Source organism: Homarus americanus, unplaced genomic scaffold, assembly GCF_018991925.1.
Source record: "Homarus americanus isolate GMGI-L3 unplaced genomic scaffold, GMGI_Hamer_2.0 scaffold25827, whole genome shotgun sequence".
Lineage (NCBI taxonomy): Eukaryota > Metazoa > Arthropoda > Malacostraca > Decapoda > Nephropidae > Homarus > Homarus americanus.
The window spans coordinates 4,020,019-4,042,215 of NW_024738300.1; the positions used below are offsets into that span (position 1 = coordinate 4,020,019).

At 39.4% G+C, this 22,197-nt stretch overlaps 1 protein-coding gene across 1 annotated transcript in view; it reads right to left on the reverse strand.

Annotated features, from left to right (window-relative positions):
• Window positions 1–7,996: 7,996 nt before the first annotated feature.
• Window positions 7,997–22,197, reverse strand: part of LOC121873797 — a 75,281-nt gene continuing 61,080 nt past the window's right edge. Inside the window, exons 7-12 of the mRNA XM_042377500.1 lie at window positions 18,851–19,089; window positions 17,951–18,135; window positions 17,327–17,563; window positions 16,684–16,862; window positions 9,462–9,615; window positions 7,997–8,400 (exon numbers count right to left, since the gene is read on the reverse strand). Of these exons, the coding sequence (XP_042233434.1) occupies window positions 8,257–8,400; window positions 9,462–9,615; window positions 16,684–16,862; window positions 17,327–17,563; window positions 17,951–18,135; window positions 18,851–19,089 (1,138 nt within the window). The 3' untranslated portion in view covers window positions 7,997–8,256. The remainder of the gene's footprint in view (window positions 8,401–9,461; window positions 9,616–16,683; window positions 16,863–17,326; window positions 17,564–17,950; window positions 18,136–18,850; window positions 19,090–22,197) is intronic.

The window sequence follows — 22,197 nt, forward strand, 5'->3', positions numbered from 1 at the left end:
TAGATATCATCAAGGATTATTGAAGCAGCCAAATCAATGATACATTCAGTCTCACTACTCTTATCAGTTACCAGTTACCTTGTAAGTAATCCACCTTTCACGGAGGATTTTGTGTGCTGAGTCACGAAAACTGATGTTCGACTTTCCGGTGATGTTTGTGATTGTGATATCGTCACCACAATGTTTCTTAGGCATTTGCTTGAAATATTTCAATGCATATAGATCGTGTCCATTTAATCAAGTGTCGTGTACTCTAAACGCCCTGCTAGAGAATACTGGCATTCATCAATTTCATGAAGAAAAGCACGAAATTTCTTGAAAACATTCTCCTGAACCTTATCAAATGGTCTGTCAATAGATTCGCCCTTTTCGTCTCTGTTCCGGAGACTTGAGCACAATTACAATGATATTTTGTCTCAGTTAACACTAAATCAAAAGCATATCGTATGAGTTCTGTAATAGCATTTCCTCAGTCATCTTGTATGTCTGCGTTATGTTTCTAGACGGTGTTCTGAAACTCCATTAGGCCCGAATTCAAAACGGTGATTTGAGCCTGGGATCTGAGCTTGGCTTAGGCCTGGGAATCTAAATTCCTCGATCCGAGATTGCCTGCAGTGGATTACCCATATCAGAAAATCAACTTGAACCCCGGATTGGGCAATTTGTTGCATTATCTTAAATTACGAGCACGGATTCGAACACTGAAATTCCAGACAATCACGTTTCCGTTACACCATTACGACAGTCAATCACCATCGAGAGTAATGTTTACAAGATTATGACGGCAACTATGACTCGACGAGTTTTTACGAAGGAGAAATCTCTCCTTGCACATCAAAAGTTAATTTTATTACTATAATTACAATCAAATTATGATCAAATTATAATGATTTATGGTACTCTGTTACAATGTGGCTGTGTTGTTAAATGATAACAAAGAAATTCATATAGGAAGTGTATGTATATTATGTATGCTGGATTATGTACTATGTATGTATATTATGTATGTGCTCCATTTATATTTATTCAGCCTAGCTAGCAGCGTGTGGCAATGTTATTACCATATCCCACACGCTTAATTAATGTGCCTGGCGACGTATGGAAGCTGCTAATGTATCACTTGCCATACGTCGTCTATGGTAGTTGACCCGGACCTTAGCTAGGGAGCAGTGCTACCCACCTCTGTGTACATACTCTTATCCAGTAAACCGAACCTACAAAACTATACAGGTGTTTGTGTTCTCTCCTGTATATAGAACTTATTACCCAGAACATCTAACAGGAAGAGCTATCACATATAAATTGTTGGTATAATCCGGGACGGGTGTTAATAATCATAACCAAAGCAAGATGAATCAATGGAGGCCGCAGTAACATGGCTAGGTTCGGTTAGGTTATGTTTATTTCTGTTCTTTTAACCCCACTGTAAGGGCTGTAACGAGCGGGATGGTTGTCCGCTGCCCGTTTGCTTGTTTGTGGCCCCACTAGGGGGGTAGACGGAGGTGAGAAGGTCGCTGCTGCTTTCTCGCACAGCAGACACTAGCCAGCCAACACCACAGCTGCACTTCCCCGTCTCTTCGATCCAACTCTGGTTGTGTACTCATCTGAGGCTCGTGGTCTGATTCCCCATACTTTCACTATTCGGCTGTCAATCTCCGGACACCTACTCCAGCTACTACCGTGGCTGCCACGTCATCACCATTTCCTCCACGCCCTATCAACCGTCAGTGCCCTGGTGTCTCTCCTGTGGAGCAAGATATCGCCCACCAACGCCGGCGCCAAGTGAGGAAGCTGCCCTGGACCTTCCCCCTGAGAGCGGACCACCCCGTTAACAGAACATTTCACCCGTCTGCAGCCGTAGGATATATCTGTACTTTGTTTGACTCCCATAAATGTTTGACTCCTATAATTGTTTGCCTCTCGTAATTGTTTGACTTCCGTAATTGTTTGACTCCCGTAATTGTTTATTTAATATTTGTGTGAGTGGTGTCAATTATTGTGATTATTTTCGTAGTAAAGAGATGTCAATCTCTAACGGTTGTATGTTACCCCTTGGAAACCCATGGTTCTTGACTTTCCTTTTATAAGATCCCGATTAGGCTGGCAAGGGATTTATATCACAAAGTCCAGGCCTGATTAGTAATGTTAAGAAAAGACTTTCCTTAATTAATATATTAATATCAGAATGCACTCGGCATTGAGTCAATTATATTGAAAATACATCAAAATAGTTTTCCTAAAGAAAAACACTCAAAGTGAAGAAGCGTCAGCGTTCTACACATTTACCAACTTTATCTTCATGGACACTAAACACGAATGTGTTGTAACACATTACCATAACTCATTCAGTAACCAGAATCTTTCTAACCTGAATCTATTTGTTGCGAAGAATCTTAAAGCAATCATCAGCTGATGAATGGGAGGTAGAGGTGAACCACAGCCAACAGGTCTGTCAAGTAGATGCTCCATATGACGGAAAATGTCAAGGAAATCTCCCTTGCTAAACCTATATCGTTGTTTAAATTGCGTGTCTTCATAAAGATTGAGAGGATTCTGCCTATCTACCATAAGTCTTCTCTCTACAAAATTTCTGTCCTCTCTGTGAAAATTCATGTTGACTTGCTTGAAGGATCGACCGCCAAAACTGCCTCCAGGCTGGATTAATGCGAGGATTGACAATTCCGATCTCAAACCCGGTTTGAATCTTTGTGTTGGCTCAAGCCAGCGTTCTTATAACCAACAATCTTCAATCTTCGCACGATCCTTGGTTTAAACCTTCATGCGGTTTCAAATCAGTGTTCTGAATTCGGGTCTAAGGTTTCTACGCTGCTTACGCCTGTCCTGCATTTGAGTGGTATGTTCTTGTCCACAGTTATTGCTTCTGAACAAAAACAGTCATGTTTACTATCAAATATAAAAGCACTTGATGGTAATATTGGTGACTCTTCCTCCTGTATCACACCAGCAGATGACTTCCTGGTTGTAGTTGTTATCGTGCTCTCACAAGTATAGTTGTTGCTACAAACAGCACGAGGTCTCGGTGGTAGTATTCTCTAGTATCTGCTGAAGGCCATCATCTCATTTAATGTCCTGCGGCCCTTATCTCCAATTGTTGCAACATCAATCGAACTCCGCTTCCCATTCCAAATTATACAAGGCACATCCATTATATGAAATAGGAATAACTATTCCAGTTATTACCACTATGGTCCTCTTGCACACCAATGTAATTTCAAACAAAATTCCAAGTTTGCCCTCGATTATTTATCAAATATCACATCTCGTTGCAAATATATATTAACATAAAATAGCAGTCCTCTTGTTTTTGTTTTACCCTGATAGTAAAGGTTTTACAGGATTGCTCGTGTCTGGAACCTATGATTAGACTCTTTGTACATATTTCTATCATGTTTAGTAGCAAATATATAATAAACTATAGAATGGAAGCCATCCTAGACACCATCTTGAGTTCCTTAGTTAGCACAAGGAAGATATTTGAATTTTTTTAATGTTTTTTTATGTATTTTTTTAAATTTTCAGCTTGTTGCCAATTTGTTCCAGGTCTGAGGTCTATTCGAGCTATTAATCTTGGACCAGCAGTAGTCGCTCAAAAACTCCCTTTACTGGGGGTCGATGAATTTCAGAATGAACATTGCTACTCCTGTTATCTCAGTAGGGTTGTCAAAATCTTCCATCAGTTGCATTATATTGTCTAACATAATTTTGTAGGATATATTTATTTTACAACTTATTGTCAAAATGAACTACAATGTTTGATATGGGGTCAAGAAATGTGACACTACATTGCCGCTTACTAAAATTTTACTCCCTAACTCCCCCGAAAACAAAAGTTCTCAGAGCAAACAATTTAAGGAATCAGGGACAGTTTAAACGTGATAGTAGCAAATTAGTTTTTTCTCTTCAGTTTTCAGTCACTGAAGAAAAAGAACACCAGACCAGGGCGTCATGGGTCCCTGGACATTGTACAAAAGGAACGTCTCATGCATCAGTAAGAGTAGTTATTTCATGAGACACCGCCTGTTGCCCGACTTTTTTGTTTCTTAGATTCCTCAGACATGTAACATCAATCGCCTTTATTGAAGTCTTATTTCTGCTTATATTAGTTGTTTAGTTGTTCGTATTTGTGATATATCCAACATCGACTCCCGAACTATGTAAACATATTACCTATTCGTAGATCATGAAGATATAAGTTTGAGATATCATGAACCCATCAAACGGCATTAACACGGGACAAATGTTCCTGGATGCATCAATGGCTTGATGAAGTCAAGGCTAAATTTCAAGCATATTGATTATCTATACCAACTAGGTGTTTTGTGCAACAGGAATATTTCACATTTTAACACACTTCTTTCTTAATGCGAAATGACCAATAGCGCTGCTAAGTTCACAAAGACACCAAATTTAAAAGGAGAGGTCCTTAGAGGTTAAAAGAGATACTGTAAATATCAATGTAGCTGTTGGACGCAAAATATTTTTCTTGATCCTTTTGCTAATATGGTTTTAGATCAAGGGACTATAAGTGTTCTCTTAAAGTGCTCGGGATGATGTGCATGAGTAGATCATTGTAGCTACTGAAAGGGGCCCTATTTTATACTGCGCTTATAGCTTCTGTATAAATAATAATTTCATTTAAAATATATGCTACTTATATCATCGTGAGACCAATTAAGGTGTGTTTGCGGTATTAGTCTCAAGAATTTGGATGGTTACAGACTAAAAAATAAATGCAAACAAAAATAAATTAAAAAGGCGTTATAGGAGATATGAAGAATAAGTGTTTAATAAGTAAGTCTGGTTTTGATAGTTCCGGAATATTGCGTTACGTGTAAGTCATTCAATCGTTTTAGGAAGTATTTTTCAAATTATTAAAAGTATAACTTTATATGAAACATTACCATAGATCGAGAAGTATATCCGAAATTAAGATCTTCTTCTCAAGTGTTGCTCAACATCCCTTTCAAACTTGTCGTTTTTTTGGTGTGTCTTTGGTCAGTCAGAAAAAAATCTGTTACAACACCACTCATACAACTAAGGTTTGATTAAACCAATACTCCAGCAGGAGGAGACACCGCGTGCATCCGGTCATCTGCTTCTGGAGTAGTTAATTAGATGGTGGTAACTGGGACTCGCATTTCCGTGCACAAACACACACAGGTGACTGCGCATGTACGCGTGGAAATATACACATCCTCACACATACATTTTATACAAAATAAATGCACCCACGCAAGTACGCATTGTGTCATGCACTTCCATACGAACGCTTGCGAGCGCACTTAAGAACATAAAAACATAAGAATGGAGGAAACTGCAGCGGGCCTATTGGCCCATACTGGGCAGTCCCGTTTACACCCAACCCCTATCGCTCATATATCCTTCCAACCCATGTTTGAAGCTTTCCAGCGTATTCGAGTTAATGATGATTATTGGTATCTTGTTCTATTCATCCACTACTCTATTTCCAAAACAATATTTACTTAACTTGCGCCTAAATCTTAATTTTTCTAATTTAACCGCTATTATGAGCTCGTTCCTGGTTGGATAGTTTGAGTACCTCTGTTTTATGACCTTTGTTCAGCCCTGACTTCCATTTATACACCTCTATCGCCCCTCACTCTATGTCTCTCGAGGGAGTGCAAATTAAGATGTTTTAACCTGTCTCTGTACTCGAGGTTCCTAATGCCCGGGATTAGTCTTGTCATTCTCCTCTGAATTCTTTCTGGGGATTTTATATCTATTCTGTAGTACGGTGACCAGAACTGAACCGTGTAATCCAAGTGAGGTCTCACAGGCGCAAGATATAGTTTTAGGATAACCGCGCTGGCCTTGTAACTAACACTCCTTTGTATGACCCAAGTACATTGTTTCGAGCAAATACACATTGTTGACTTGGTTTAAGATTCCTACTTATCATTCATTACCCATTAATCCTTCTCACACATTTTACGGATACATACATATGTACACATATGACTGAGGGAAAAACACATCCACGTTCATTGTTACATACTGTACACAAACGCAGACACACATAATAATATTTAGATTACTCCACCCAGAGACAATATTAAGAAACTAGTCTGTGTTTACGTACAGAAGGTGAGAAACAACGACAAATAATTATATATCGTTCAATATATACCAAAAAAGTATACAATCTGCTTTGAAAACTAAATGAGAATATGTGAAAGTGATTATAGAAATCTTGGTTTTCTTTTTGGTAATTGGTAACCAGTGTTTATTTATTGACGACAACTTAAGAGCAAATAATTCCATTCGATTAAGATAATAATAAAAACATAAGTGAATTTCACTCAAAGGAAGCACAACAATTTCACTCACTGAATATGAAACCGTAACAATAAATAAATCAAGTTCAGTATAATTACCATACACGTTTCATCACTTGCGAAAAAAGTCAGTGTAGGAAAAAATATATATATATATCCCATGAGTAACGCTCCAAACATTTCTCTAATGTCCTTCATTCTTCTATACCTACATTTATAAACAGTGACTCTCAGTTTACCTTGTAGAAAATTACCGGTATGGTGGTGTCGCCTTCTCTGTGACTTCCTGGGAACGATCTTCAACTGATCCAGGTAGCCATGCTTATAAACAGGAAAAGGGAGAGTAGCGTGGACGCTGTCTCGTGCTCCTTGAGGTAGTACGCAGAGATTCTCCTACCTCCCTATTGACTTTGATGTTTGTTTTTACGAATACAGAAACAGAGGTGTGTGTATGTATGTGTGTGAGTATGTGTTTTTGATACGTATTTAATCAATCTCTGCTCATATCGTCAGTCCATGTAGCACGCGGACTTCCATTTACAAATAATACCTCACTAGTCGGGTATCGAACCTTGGACCTCTGCGTATGAACAGAGATCGCTACAACCGCGCCACAAGGATAACAAAAGCAATCCTAGACTTTGTTTTATTCCACACAAAGCCTATTCATTCGTCTTTGTTAAGCGCCGTGAACCTCCACTGGGGATTGCCCGTGTCAACTATGTGGTCAGGGTAACATTTTACCGAATCCAGCTAGGAAACACGAGGCTATATATATATATATATATATATATATATATATATATATATATATATATATATATATATATATATATATATATATATATATATATATATATATATATATATATATATCTCATCAGTCCATATAGCAAAGACGAATGAACAGGCTTTGTATGTATACATATATTTATATATATATACACTATAAATTACTACATTTATTGGTATACAATATTTGTTAGCAACTGATAAATAATTTAGTTAAGTTAAACTCTTGCTTCTTACGAATAAGCATTTGCAGCGATCTTTAATATATTCTCTGATATCAGAAGCTTATTTCTAACAACACAAAATACCGAGTGTGTGGTTCTCTCGAATCAGGTACTGCACATAATTTTTTAATTATGACTTATGTTACGAACCACGCCACCAATTGTCATGATCTACCTACCCAGCACTTCGAACCACGCCATCTATTGTCTTGATCTACCTACCCAGCACCACGAGCAACGCCATCTAGGGACGAGACACGAGTATGACTCGTCTTAGTTACCACTCCCGGGTTTCCCTTCTCCATATCCTGGTTGTTGCGTCACTTCCTCCAAGTCTTCTTTGTCAGTTCCAATTCAAGAAGAGGGCACTTGGCTCTGGGAAGTGACCACAGGATCACCTATCCTCTAAACCTACGGCACAGTGACTACCTATCGTCTTCTACAATACTCAGCCTTACTCGTCAGCCATCTCAGCTCCTCACTTAAGTATTTGTAATCTTGTAATGCCTCCCCCACGTCCACTTGCTTCAAGATTGTTTTATGTTTTATTAATATGTATATACTGTTAATGTTTAGGTTAAGTTTGGTTAAGGGTAATTTATAAGCTGAATATTTTGTTAAGGAATTTATGGTACTTTATTATACACAACAAAAACTCTCATCCTTTGTCTACCCTTTTATAGTCCGATTGTCTTTGTTTTTTTTGTTGTTACCTGTTGGGATCTGGGTAGACTTTTAACTATATTCTAAATCCCTAACTCGTAACACTTAGAATATTGGTATTCCTAGAGTAGGGTCTGGCGAGGGTAAAGAAGGCGTTACATTATCGAGGACCAGAAGTGGACGAAGTTCTTCCCATTATTGTGACGAAGGAAAAAACAGGAATCTAGCATCATTATTTTTCACCTGAGGTCTAGTTATGTTCAGTAACTCAAGTGCAACGGGTAGCAGGATTGGGCGTAGTTCTCCCAAAGTAATCCGAGGAAGGCGACGACTGTGCCTAGAATCAGTAGATAGAAGGCGCCCTGGAGGTGACCCATCCCAAGTATCACCTGTGTCTCGTCATCCTGAAAAGGGTATTTCTTATTAAGTATTATAGGTGTGGTGCATTGGAGTCCGCTGACGTTCTACAGTAATATACAAGAGTGACTTTTCTCTATGGCTTCAGCAGATGATGTTTTATGTATCATTCATATCATAAACATGAGCATGATCATAAGCAGCTATAAATTAGACTTAAATACACAATCATACATGAAACAATGATATACGACACGCTAATGGATGAATATGCAAAGACGAGTATTACATAAATGGTATATGGCACATTTTAATTGTTAAGTTATAATGGAAGCTTTTGCATCTAAAGAAAAACAATTGCCTAACTTTGAGGGCAGATTAACCTACTAACAGATGACAGTAAATACAACAGAAATACTAGGAAACAAATAAGTTGGTAGAGGCGACAATTTAGGACAATTTAGTTCAGTCATATATATATATATATATATATATATATATATATATATATATATATATATATATATATATATATATATATATATATATATAATTACCCGGCTGTGGTGTAGTTAGGTATTGGGTAAGTACTGTACTTAAGTAGCTTAAACAACTATCTGTGCATACTTTGTGAGAAACAATATGAGACCATGGACGATAAATATTGGTATATGAGGGCTGTCACTAGTCACACGTAATATTTGAGGGGAGCATATCGACCCCCACCTGCACAGATAGTTGTTTTAGCTACTTACATATTGAATATCCTTGACTGTTACAGTTTGCCCTTCCTGACACGGGCAACCACCTCAACTTAACCTAACATAACCTAACCTAACCTAACCTAACCCAACACTCAATAGGAATAATCGACGATTATGTTTAAAAATGTAACTAAAGTTTATGCCAAATAGGGATAATTTTTGTTTTTATTGCTGTATCTTAATTTAAAATTAGATCATATGTCAAGATTTGCCCTGTTTCATTTAAGACGTCGCTTAACTTCATAAAATAGCCAAATTAAAGTACTTCAAGACTACCGCCAAAGGTATTTGTCAACAAAGTCAACAGGTCCGTGGAGTAACAGTGACCATCTGAGAATATTAACCTGTGGGGTATCTTTCACAAGGTTTAGAGCTGCAGTTTCTCGGTTCTCCCTCACACGCCTGGCCATAACCTCCTCTGTCCAGTAGTCTATTATCCCAGCGTCTTGCATCCATGATGTCATGAGAGCAATTTTTCTGTAGAATGGCGCGCCTTTTCTGAAATCATCATAAAGTAATTGTCTCATTTGTTTCCACATTTTTTATTATACAAATTATAGATGTGTAAACTTACTTACACTTATGTTCAGTTGCCTTAAAAAGTTCCTTTACCCCCTCTGGTAATGTTTACATAAATGTGATAGGGTCGCAATGCCAAATTTATGAATGCATGGGTAGTACTATAACGATAGAGCTGATTGGTGGACAAGTTTGGGTGCTAGACGTCAAGAGATGGGGTTGTGGTTCGGTGGGCGGGGGTCCTTTACTCAGAGATAAAATTTTGAGGTCAACCCAACCGTTGCCACTAACACTCAACATTACTCACACCACACTCCACGATACAGACTTACCACTGTCCGTACTTATATATAACGCCTCTTATGGTCTATATATGTTACTTTTTTTGTGGAATCGCATATTTTGCAAAATGACCGGCAAGCATATTGGTAATTGTGCAAAATAACTTACAAATAAACAACCTAAACTAACCTAACCTTATGGTTAGGGCAGCGCAAAGTCCAAAGTTAGAAAATAAAACAAGACCACTTAACTGTGTATCAAGCTACACGAGCCATCCTAACCTAACCTAACCCAACCTAACCTAACCTAACCTAACCTAACCGTACTCAACCATAAGGTAGGTTAGTTTAGGTTGACTGCTTGAAATACACTTTGCAAAATTACCAATATGCATGCTGGCCATTTTGCAAAATAACCGATTCCGCAAAAAAATAAAAAAAAACGTAACATATACCTGTATACTATGTGTGCCAGTTTCCCGCGATTAAAATAAAACTTGTAGATTGCATTATATAACTATTTATATATAGTAACTCGTCACAAGATGTTCACTGTGGTAGTGATGGGTCATTATGTGGGCTAGTTAGGGTGGCAGTGCAGTCATTCATAGCGTTGATCAAATCAAAAGTATTTAAGAGTTAGTAGGATGTATTTTAATTCTGATATAATGTTATATGTCATTTTATGTATCAATAAGAACTGACATTTCACACTTGATCGGTGAAGAGCTCTCTACTGACCCCCCATTGGGTTCACCTCCAATGCAGGGTCATGGGACACATTTACTGCAACTTGCGGTACATTAATACTGCCAAGATGATATTGTACTGTCTGTGTTTTATTTATTGGGTCGTCTACCTATGCTGTTGTTTCCAAATCATTTACAGATTGATAAAGTTGGCCTTTATTAAGGTTTACCTACACAGTATTACATTTATCTTAGATTGTATAATAGAAAAAATATGAGCATGTAAGATGCTTATATAGAAATATTAGATACTAGCGGAATCGCCGCCCTCTGGGCGGCTCTTTCGCTAGGCCACAGTAGGACGCCACCCTCCGGGAGGCTCCACATTGTCTCACTACAGTGTATTAGGGTAGACCACATTTTTGGTTTTGCTATTAGCAACAAGTATAAACAGATTTTTGCCAGTTCCCACTCTGGGGCATCCAACATAGAACTGTCCATGAGAGAAGCAAGGAAACACCAAGTTTAGGCCAACCATCTTTAGGGACTGTCCCTGGCTTTTGTAGATGGTCATGGCAAAGCTCACTTTAACCGGGAACTGAAGCCGCTTGAACTCAAATGGAAGGTCAGTGGTGATGAGAGGTATCCTTGGTATAAAAAAGTCCTCTCCTTTAGCTTTTCCTGTCAGTATTGTAGCTTCCAGTACATGTGGCATCGTGTTCTTCACCACCAGTCTTGTGCCATTGCAGAGGATTGGTGGTTCAAGATTTCTTAAGAGCATTATAGAGTTTCAATCTTGAGAGTTAGGTGGTGAGGAGGCATTCCAGCGGGCTCCAAGGAATTAAGGAATTCTGCAGGGTACTGGACTGCTTGGTCCTGGTCGATTACTGTATCAACAGATTTGAATGAGGTCTCGCTGTCTGGAAGCTGTCTGAGTAGAGTCATGTTGATTTCAGCCACTGTTTCATTCTTTGGTGCCAGAATTACGCTTTCACTCAGCCACTTGTGATCCTTATATTAGTGGATAATGTTTGGGTAGACCGTGTTAGTGAGCTCAGTTGAGGACTTTACAAAAATTCCACATCCTTGAGGAATGATTATTTGTCCTTCTGAATCAACGGGGAAAGTTCCATTCCCAATCTGTAGTAGAAGATTTGCAAACTGTCCAGCATCCTGATCTCCTTGTAGATGTACTCTCATGTTTGTGGACAGGGTGAGTGTCTCAACACTTCTCGAAAGGTATGATGCCTTGAGGCACGCATTCAGTTCATCAGCTGGAGTGCTACGAGGAATGAAAGGTAGGGTCTGGCGAAAGTCTCCAGCAATGACCATTGCAATGCCACCCATGAGCCGGCCATTTTCTGGTATGTCTTGCAAGGTCCTGTCCAATGCTTTAAACGCTAACTTGTGAGACATAGTGCATTCATCCCAGACTATGAGGCTGTATTTTTCTAAGAGTTTTGCCTTTGCCGATCCTTTTTTGGTGTTGCACACTGGATTCTCATTGTGAGCGAGGTTGAGAGGCAGTTTATAAGTTGAGTGTGCAATACGTCCTCCTTCTAGTAGTGTTGCAGCAATGTCTGAGGATGCCACAGCAAGAGCAATTTTCCCCTGATGACGTACTTTCGCCAACAGAAGGTTGATTAGGAATGTTTTTCCTGTCCCGCCAGGTGCGTCGAGAAAGATCATACCTCCCTGCTCCGCTTGTATCGCTTGCAAGATCTGTTCATAAGCATTTGCTTGATCAAGCACCAGGTGAAGCTCATTTTCTTCAAGAAAATTCACCAGAACTTCAACTGAGTAGTCTGTCTCTCTGACTCCCTGTTTGCAACTACTGGTTCTTCTCGGTTTGGGAAAGGCAATTCAAAATCAGTCAGGTTTTTTTCCGCATTGCTCCATCACTTTGTCTTCCAGCATGATCAGAGCCCTGTTGAACATGTCATCCATGAACTCAATCTCTTGACAAGGATGTTCTCTTCTTGATGAAGCAGATCCTCTGAAAGACTTTCTTGGTGGTTTTTCCAGAGCTGGCTTGGGTTGGAAAGTCCACATGTAGCAATCATGATGGCATACAGGTTCCTCTTTCTCGCTGGCGATTGAGTAGCTGCTGCCTCTTCTAATGTGTCATTCCAGTGACCATCATCTTACAGTAGGCCAAGGAGATTGCACGCTTCCTGATAGGTTCTGCAGACTTGTCCATTCACTATCTTGAGTGCTGCATATGATGTTGGGCCACGAATGTGGTGCAAAAGTAGTCTCAAACAATAGCATTCAAAGTTGTTGGGGTGAACCGTGTAGACACGTCCCAAAGCATTGCCTGACTTTATCCCTGGATATCCTTCAACATCGGATCCTTGAGCTCTTCTCTGGAACTTTTTCATTGAAGTCTGCCATATGTAGAACTTGGGTACGTCAACATACAGGAGTATTTGAGCAAACTCATCTTCCTGTGAAAGCTTGAAGAATGTAGTGAGGGTCGTATCAGCAGGATTTGCCATTTGATTTTGGAGGAACTCTTCTGTGAAGTATACTCTTTGTCCATTTTCCAGGTGTACTACTGTTGGACATCGTTCGTGTATGGGAAAATTAAAAATTCTCCATAGGGCTTCATTGCTGCATATACAACGGCCTTGCTGAAACTGTGTTACCTCTTCATGATTTCCATCATTTTCCAATGCAAAGATCTCTTGGTCAGAGCCTTTGTTGACGTATTTGCAGACATACTTGATGGACTTGACTGAATTGCACAACTCCCCATTGATGTGCGCATTGAATGCTTTACTCAAAAGAGGATTGTAGGGGACCACCCATTTGTTGTCTACTGTTATTTCACTGTCTGTTCCAGGTCGCAACACTGCGGTAAAACCTCCATCGCCTGGCGCTCTTCTACTGTACTAAGGATAGCCATCTTCTCCACTATGAGTATCCTGTATCAAGTCTTTTGGGAAGTTTTTAGTGCAACGTCCATCTTTTATGCATGGAGATATCTGTTGAATTGTCCACATGGCCCGTGAATCATTTGCTTCTTGGTAATCTCATAGAGAACTGGATCTTCTTCTGGATCAGGAAACTCTGCTCGTATGCAGTTGTCAATCATGTTCGGTCGAAGTTTCTCTTTCAGCCAGATCAAGACATGGGCATGTGGTAGACCTCGTTTCTTCCACTCAATGGAATACATGTAGCACCGTGTAGGGCCAAAGATTGATGCTTTTGTAAGCAATTCCATGAGTTTGATCACTTTCTGACGAAATACTCCCGCTATAATATCATGCCGATCTTGTCCTTTCTGGCCTTCCATTAGAGCTTCTGTTATGTCAGTCCATACAGGGTTGCATGTAAAAGTAATGAAGAGATCTGGTCGTCCATAGTTTCTGACGTAGGTCATGGCATCCTGAGTCTTCTCATGCATGTATCGCGGACCTCCAGTGAAGGAAGAGGGGAGAATCACCAGCTGTCCAACATTGCCCACATGTCCATCCCTTGCTCCTGCATCTCTCAGTTGAATGTAGTCATCAACCCTGAGCTTCTTTTGGTTGAGTCGTATGAAGGTGAGTCTTTCTGTTTCAATTTTGGCATACATGTCCACTACAAACTGGCGGAAGAGGTTCCTTGATCTTAGTATCTGGTTCAGTCCCCAAAACTTCTTCTTCCATCTATAGTTCATTAACGGTGTAAGTTTCACTGCAACGGTACAGCAAAGTATATTTTTTCAGCATTAAACTGTTATTATTTTATTGTCTAATAATCACTACATATTACATCATCCATCGTCACTACATAAAACACCACCCATCATCACCAGATATAACAACATCCATCATCACCACATATAACACGACCCATCATCACTACATATAACATCATCCATCATCACTACATATAACACCATCCATCATCACTACATATAACACCATCCATCATCACTACATATAACACCACCCATCATCACTACATATAACAACATCCATTATCACTGCATATAACATCATCCATCATCACTACATATAACACCATCTATCATCACTACATATAACTCCATCCATCATCACTGCAGATCGGTAAAGTAGTTTCCTTGATTCTCGTGCGGCCACACACACACACACACACAAGCACACACACAGGCATACTTCTTTGTTTTATATATGTAGATCAACGGTAAGAGGAGAATATCTGCAGATTGATTCAAAAAATGTGTTACAACTATTCGGACACGATATTAGCAGACTTTTCTTAGTTATTTAAACCAATTAATTACCAGATTTACACAGATAGCAGAATCATAAACATTTATAGCAGTTATTATACAGCACTTCACATCGGTGGGAGCAGGCGATTTAATTCTCACGAAACCTACCATCTAAGGGACAACTAACAGGTAAGACATTTAATGAGGTTGGAGTAAAGGGGATGAGGGTCTACCGGTGAGGGGCGGTTAAGGCTCTTCTGACCCGCATATCCTGATTCATATTTTTATAATATATTTATATAATATATTATTCTGTTCATTGTTTTATATTATTATAATACATGCATGAATAAATCTTCACATATGAACCATTGTATGATCCATTTTGTGATTTACCAAGGCGCCAGTGTCCCTGTGTGAAGAAGCTTCCTGGTGTATAATACTCATAGATTACTCTGATTTCCTCGTATACGTTTCATTTTTAGGCCTTATCACAATAATTAGCATTTTTCTTTATTAGAGGTATATGTGGTCTGAAAAATGGCAGAGGAAATTTAATGTGGACAAATGTAAAGTCTCGGAAACGTAAACAAAGAAACCAGATATCAGATGAATAACATTGTTATAAACATTTTGAGAAATCCGACTGTGAGAAAGATTTAGGAGTAATGATAAGTAGGAATCTTAAGCCAATTCAACAATGTGTATTTTCTCAAAACAACGGTAACAAAGTCCTTGGGTCCATCCAAAGGAGTGTTAGTTACAAGAATAGCAAGGTTATCATAAAACTATATCTTGGGCAACTTGAAACCTTACTTGGATTACACTGTTCATTCTGGTCACCGTACTACAGAATGTATATAGAATCCCTAGAAGGAATTCAGAGGAGAATGACAAGACTAATCCGGGACATTAGGAACCTTGAGTACAGACATGTTAAAGCATCTTAATTTGCACTCCCTCGAGAGACGTAGAGTGAGGGGCGATATGACCGAGGTGTATAACTGGAAGTCAGGGCTAAGCAAAGGTGATTTAACAAAGGTACTCAAGCTATCCAACCAGGAGCAAACTCGTAACAATGGTTATAAATTCGATAAATTTAGATTTAGGCTCTAGATAGGTAAACATTGGTTTGGATAGCTTCAAACATAGGTTGGATGGATATATGGGCGATAGGGGTTGGGTGTTAACGGGATTGTCCAGTATGGGCCAATAGGCCCGCTGCAGTTTCCTGCTATATAATCGTAAAAGTTATCATGGGATGTAAACAACTCTTTGAGGCAACTATACCAACAAGTACATATAAATCTTAGTTATAAGTATCAACAGTTAGATTACTTAAAAGTCCATCATTTCACCAAAACATACCCCAAGTTATCACATTTAATGACAAATATCACATCATATTGCATAGCATTACCAAACAATACTAAACATACACCACACTAACTATCACGTCACATAACATTATTGCACATCGTATAGTCTCAAATAGCATCACACAGCATTGTATACTACCACAGAGCAACAACTTTACGACCTTTCTGTGACCTCAGCACATAATCATATGCCATCATTAGGATTACAGCTCACCAATTACTGTACCACCAAATAACATCTTATGCCATAGCAAGGCAGTGAGTAACACCGCCAAATGATATTTGACATCACAAAATATCGTATAACACAAGGAAAATACAATGTAACATAGCCTTAGCTAATAGCATATTGCATGACATAACAGAATAACGCCACTTAACATTGCATGTCACGACAGCACCTAACGCCACACCATAGCACACTATACATTGCTTAACAATACAGAACATCACATTCTGTTTGCGAATCATTACTGTATCGACTGTTGTACTGATAAATACCTCAAACTCACCTGAAGGACCATCCAAAGCATAACATGAGAGAGAAAGCCTTGTTGCTGACGTAGAAGGGCGTCTCTCCTTTGCTGTTGGCGTACCAAGAGGCCACATACACTGCGAATCGTTTTTGCGAGCAGATGAAGGAAAATCCTCCCTGTAACACTTTCTCAAGCAACACGTCTATGCTGTACCACTGGTGAAGGGGACTTTGATACACATTTTTAATGGTTAGGATCACTGTCTTCCGATTTATTATTGATTTCATAAATAATAATATCGGGACATCCAATATTATACCGTGGACTGTAGTAGAAGAGTAATTAATTATTTTGTTTCTGTTTGTTGGCGGGGTGATTTGTGTATTTATATTTTATATGTTTTGTGTGTGTGTGTGTGTGTGTGTGTGTGTGTGTGTGTGTGTGTGTGTGTGTGTGTGTGATCAAATGAACATCTACTTATTACCTCAACCTTTTTTGTTAGTTAGTCTACTTGACGCAAACTAGTTATTCTTATTCAGTTGTATTCTATTCCTGCATAATTAATAATAAACTAGATTTAAATCAAGCTTAAGCATTAGATGATCACCTCCCAGCGCTTGTATGTAAAAAATAAAGAAAAATAAAGAAGAAATCATTATTTAAGCTCCCTTACACTGACCTCCATTTCATCCATAATTTGCGTCATCACTAGTTCAGTGTTCTTAGAATAATATTCTCTAATGGCTCCAGAGACCTGCCAAGGTTCAGTGCCCCATCTCCAACCATCTGCATCCGCCAGGTCTTGCAAGGTGTCAAGAGTTTGGGATTTCCCCGGGACTGTCAAGTGGGCAATTAGTGAAGAACGGAATCCTGTACAGATAACCAGACAGAACACCAGCCACCATCCCACCAACACCTGTATCATGTAAAGGAAGTGTATAATCGGACAGCGTGAATGATTACGGTACTGTACAATATTAAAAAAGAATAGACTAATGACTATATGTTAAATTGGAGGCAAATAGAAGATTATATCGTTGGGGAAGATATGTTCATATAAAACCAGAATAAATGTAATTGCTAAGAAATACTGTGCATTGCATTATCGGGGTTTTGAATTTCATTAACATTAACAAGAATTCTGGGTGCATTTCATATACGAATGCATTATTCGTGGTTGTATTGATGGGCAATGAGTATAATACAAATTGTGATATTATTGGCAGAAGTTCATGAGGTTAACAGAAGAAAAATTGACAGATATTATGTATTGACAGTTAGAGGAGTCATTGCTTGAACATACTCTTTCTGAGTCGCTGGAGGAAGGGACTGGGGGCGGTTTTTCCATGAGGGCGCCCCAGCCATACAGGAGGGCGGTGCTCAACTTAACACAATCGCCTCCCACCGCCCACTTCCATGCTCTTTGTAGCACCCACATAAGGACACCCCACGCCACTACACTTGCCAGTAATGCAAACCACAGTTCACCTATGCCGAAAGAAAATATTTTAGAGAAGGCAGATTGATGCTTAATATGAAGAGACAACATATCACTGGAATTAAATTAAAAATAACGAGAAAGAAAAACCATTAGCGACAATGTGGGCCTCTAAAGTTATTACTTGTGAACGTATCCACGGCATCAGCCACGTGTAACAGAAGCTACACATAAAACACAAAGAATAGTGTAATAAGAAGAACATATAAGAACATAAGAAAATAAGGAGTCTGCAATAGGCCGGTTGGCCTGTGCATGGCAACTCCTGTCGAGAGTTACTACCACTCTCTATCATCCATGAATCTATCTAGCCTCCTTTTGAAATTTTCCAGAGTTCCAGCACTTACTACAAAGTTGCTAAGCTTGTTCCACTCGTCCACCACCCTATTTGTGAACCAGTTCCTTCCTATCTCCCTCCTAAACCTAATAATAAATGTACACTAATGTACACTACAGTGTTTTAGTTCTTGATCATATACAATGTTTTCTTAAAAGTTTGACTCTCCACAGTAAAATTTAATGCTTTAAAAAGGGATTTTAGTTAACACTTTTTTTTTAAATCTGGTGCAGTCCAAGCTGTTGGAGATTTGGTTGAAATCACTCAACCTATATATATTTTCCTTCATAGCTTCGTTCTCACAAGTTAAGGAAACTCAGAGATTCCTAGCGCATGGAGTCTTAAGACCAAAGTAAAACTTTACGAACCTTCAAATGGTCTAACCAGAGAAAGATGTGCTGGCAGTAGCGTGGGTTTCAGAGATGCTATAATCGTTGGGTCGGCAGGATATAGTCTTGTGAATAATGTAACTCTGAGGCGCCCTGATGTAGGCGCCACCATGGTGCAAAAGTCCGCTTCCTCACGCTGGAGTTTGCCAATACTGCCGTCATACTGGCCGTCTCTTGGCTCACCGAAGGCTCGGCCTGGTGACTCTCGTATCTCATAACTAGAAAGATTTTAACAATAGTTTAAAAGTTTATGACGGAGATGTAATGTTCCGAAACTTTTGATCTTATAGATCACCATCACAGCAATGGACCAAACAATTGTATCATTACTCATGTTATGGGACATACTTGTCTAGGAGTTATTATTATGTTTCATAACATGAGAACACAAGGGAAGATAAACAGGGAACGGGAATATTCATAATACACTAGAAACTGCTATAATATATTTAAGTATTTAACATATTTACACTATATACACAAAAAGGTGAAAATGAAAGTACATCAACTACAACTGAGAAACAGCACCAGGGGCAAAAAGACAAGAACCTCTAGTCTTACAATTACCGCATGGAATAGGTGTTACCTTTCACAATATACATTATAATTATCATCCTATTCCATATACACAAAATAAACTTAGCTGTGAGGTGACCACTCAGTAGTACAAACACAAAACCCTCAGAGACACCGGCTATGTGTGTAGGCCTATGGCATGTAAGGAAAGAGACTTGTCAATGCACAGTCTCACTAAATATTAATTTGCTTGTAGTTATTTAGAGTTCCGTTGATATCAGTAGGATGCCGGAGACTGTCGATAATTATGGTCCAACAGAGCGGTCACTTCTTCCACAAAAGGGGAGATAATCAGAGTCAAAACAGGTGTATATATACTGTGTGATATTTACAAGTCTAAATAAAGTACAGTTAACTAGACTGGCCCCGTGATCTGTTACTCTAAGAGTTCTGGTTGAGTCGCGCTGTACTGAGGCAGGCTCTTGCATTAGGCAAGCTCGTAATGAGGTTCCAGGTGTAGATCTTTACTAAAAGGGGTCCAGTCCAAGACTGACTAAGGGCTTGGCTGTGCCACGCCCGTAGATTGTAATTCCTGCACTCGCCAACCAGAGCGATCTAAGAGTCAAGCTTCTAGAAGGCTCTCGAAGGAGTAAGTAGTCGTCTCCTTGGAATGTCAAACAAAACTACAGTCAGTAGTGTTTACATAACGTGTATAAACAACCGGCTGGTAAGTGATCCCTTTGACCCATGAATCACTCTTAACTGGTGGTGCCATTATATATATATTACTTAACTAACGATCTAACTTACTTGACACATTGCAAGTGTAAATCAAAATATCCATTTACCACAATTGAGCGAGAGAGTTGCATCATACTGCGACACTCAGATAAGACTAAACATCTGCGCGACTGAAGCAGGGTGCTTGGTCATATATATATATATATATATATATATATATATATATATATATATATATATATATATATATATATATATATATATATATATATATATATATATATATATATATATATATATATATATAATTTTTTTTTTTTTTTTTTTTTTTATTCATTGGACACCCCCCTACATCCTTGTGTAAGGTGAAGCGCAGATGCGTTTACAGCGCCCAACAGGGAAGCATGCTAAGTTCATGCTTGCCTTTGTCTCATGAGTTAAGGACGTAGAAGCCTGAAGAGTCAGTGGTTTATGTAATCATGTTATTGGAAACTCCAACAACTCCCTGAATACGAATTCGCAACTTTCGATATACAACAGGTACCTACTTTACTGCTAGGTGAGCAGGGACTAAGGGGGGCTAGGAAGTAAGTCCAAACAACTTTCACCGGCCCGGGAATCGAACCCGTCACATCTCGGTTGCGAGGCGAGAACGGTACCGCTTCTACCACCGGTCCCCGTTTGGTCTATCGTTAAGCGCTTGTCCTTTATGAACATCCTTTAACCTCTACAGGTCATTGAATAATGAATGTTCATAATTATACATCCATGGTTTGTAAGTTATTAACTACTTACTCAAAATTATACAGTATGTTAATTATACTGGTTACATAAATAATAATAATAATTAACGGTTTATTGAAAGAGCTTGGCAGCCAGAGGGCTGAAAATATACAGTTACATATTTGGGGAATGGGTTTCGAATTACAAATAATATACAAGTAACATAAGTGACACAAATAAGACATATAATAACTAGATGGGGAAAAGCTCAAACTACAGTTCATGTCAACATAGTGACAGTGCAAGGAGTAGTGTTTACTGGGAGTGAATACACTGGTTTATTACAAGTTATTGATAATTTTTACAATGGTTGGGACTGGGCTGTTCTTATAGCGACTGTTCGTGCACGATGGGCTGGATGCGGTTGTGGTGTCGAACAGCAATTCTCGGACTAGGGATCTCAGGTGGTAATAGGAGCCGGTGTCGAGGATGGTGTAGAAGCTTCTTACCAAATTTGCAGATGAGGTCGTGGTGATGGTCAGTGAGAGTCGAAAGGGTCAGTGTGTTGAGCGCTTCTTGATATGTGGAGTAGGAAGGGGAGAGAATAATCTTGCATGCCCTCTTTTGCACTTTTTTCTAGGTGTTTACGTTGTGTGGCATTTAGGGAGGAAGACCAGGGGGGGAGGCATAGGTGAGCTTGGGAAGTATGAATGTTGTGTAAACACTGAGGAGCTCGTGTGCAGGAACTCCGAGGGACTTGAGTCGGCGGAGGAGGTGGAGACGGAAACTGGAGGATTTGACAACTTCACTGACGTGTGGTTTCCAATTTAGTTTGTTGTCTATGGTGACGCCGAGGAGCTTCGTGGAATCTACAACCTGGAGTGTGTTCGGACCCAGAGTAATGGAAGGAGGTGGGACAATGTCGGAGGAGAGGTTGATGTGCATAACCATGGTCTTGGTATGGTTGATGGTGACATGGTTGTTGGTGGCCCAGTTTTGGAGACTGTTCAATAAATCCTGAAGGGCGGTATAGTTGGGAGCAGAATTGTTGACGCTGATCCCAATGGTGGAGTCGTCGACATATTTCCAGCGAGCAGGGGTTTCTCTTAGGGCATCATTGATGAGCATAAGGAAGCAGAGTGGTCCCATCTTGGTGCCTTGGGGGACGCCACAGGTGAGTGACTGAAAGGTGGAGACAGCCCCTCGGAAGCGTACAGCTTGGCGTCGGTCACTGAGGAAGTCTGTAAGCCATGGTATAAGACTTCTCCGAAGTACATAGCACAGGGCAGAGCCGGTCAGAGATCTCTTAAGTTACGTAACACGCCAAGAAGCCAGGGTAGACCTAC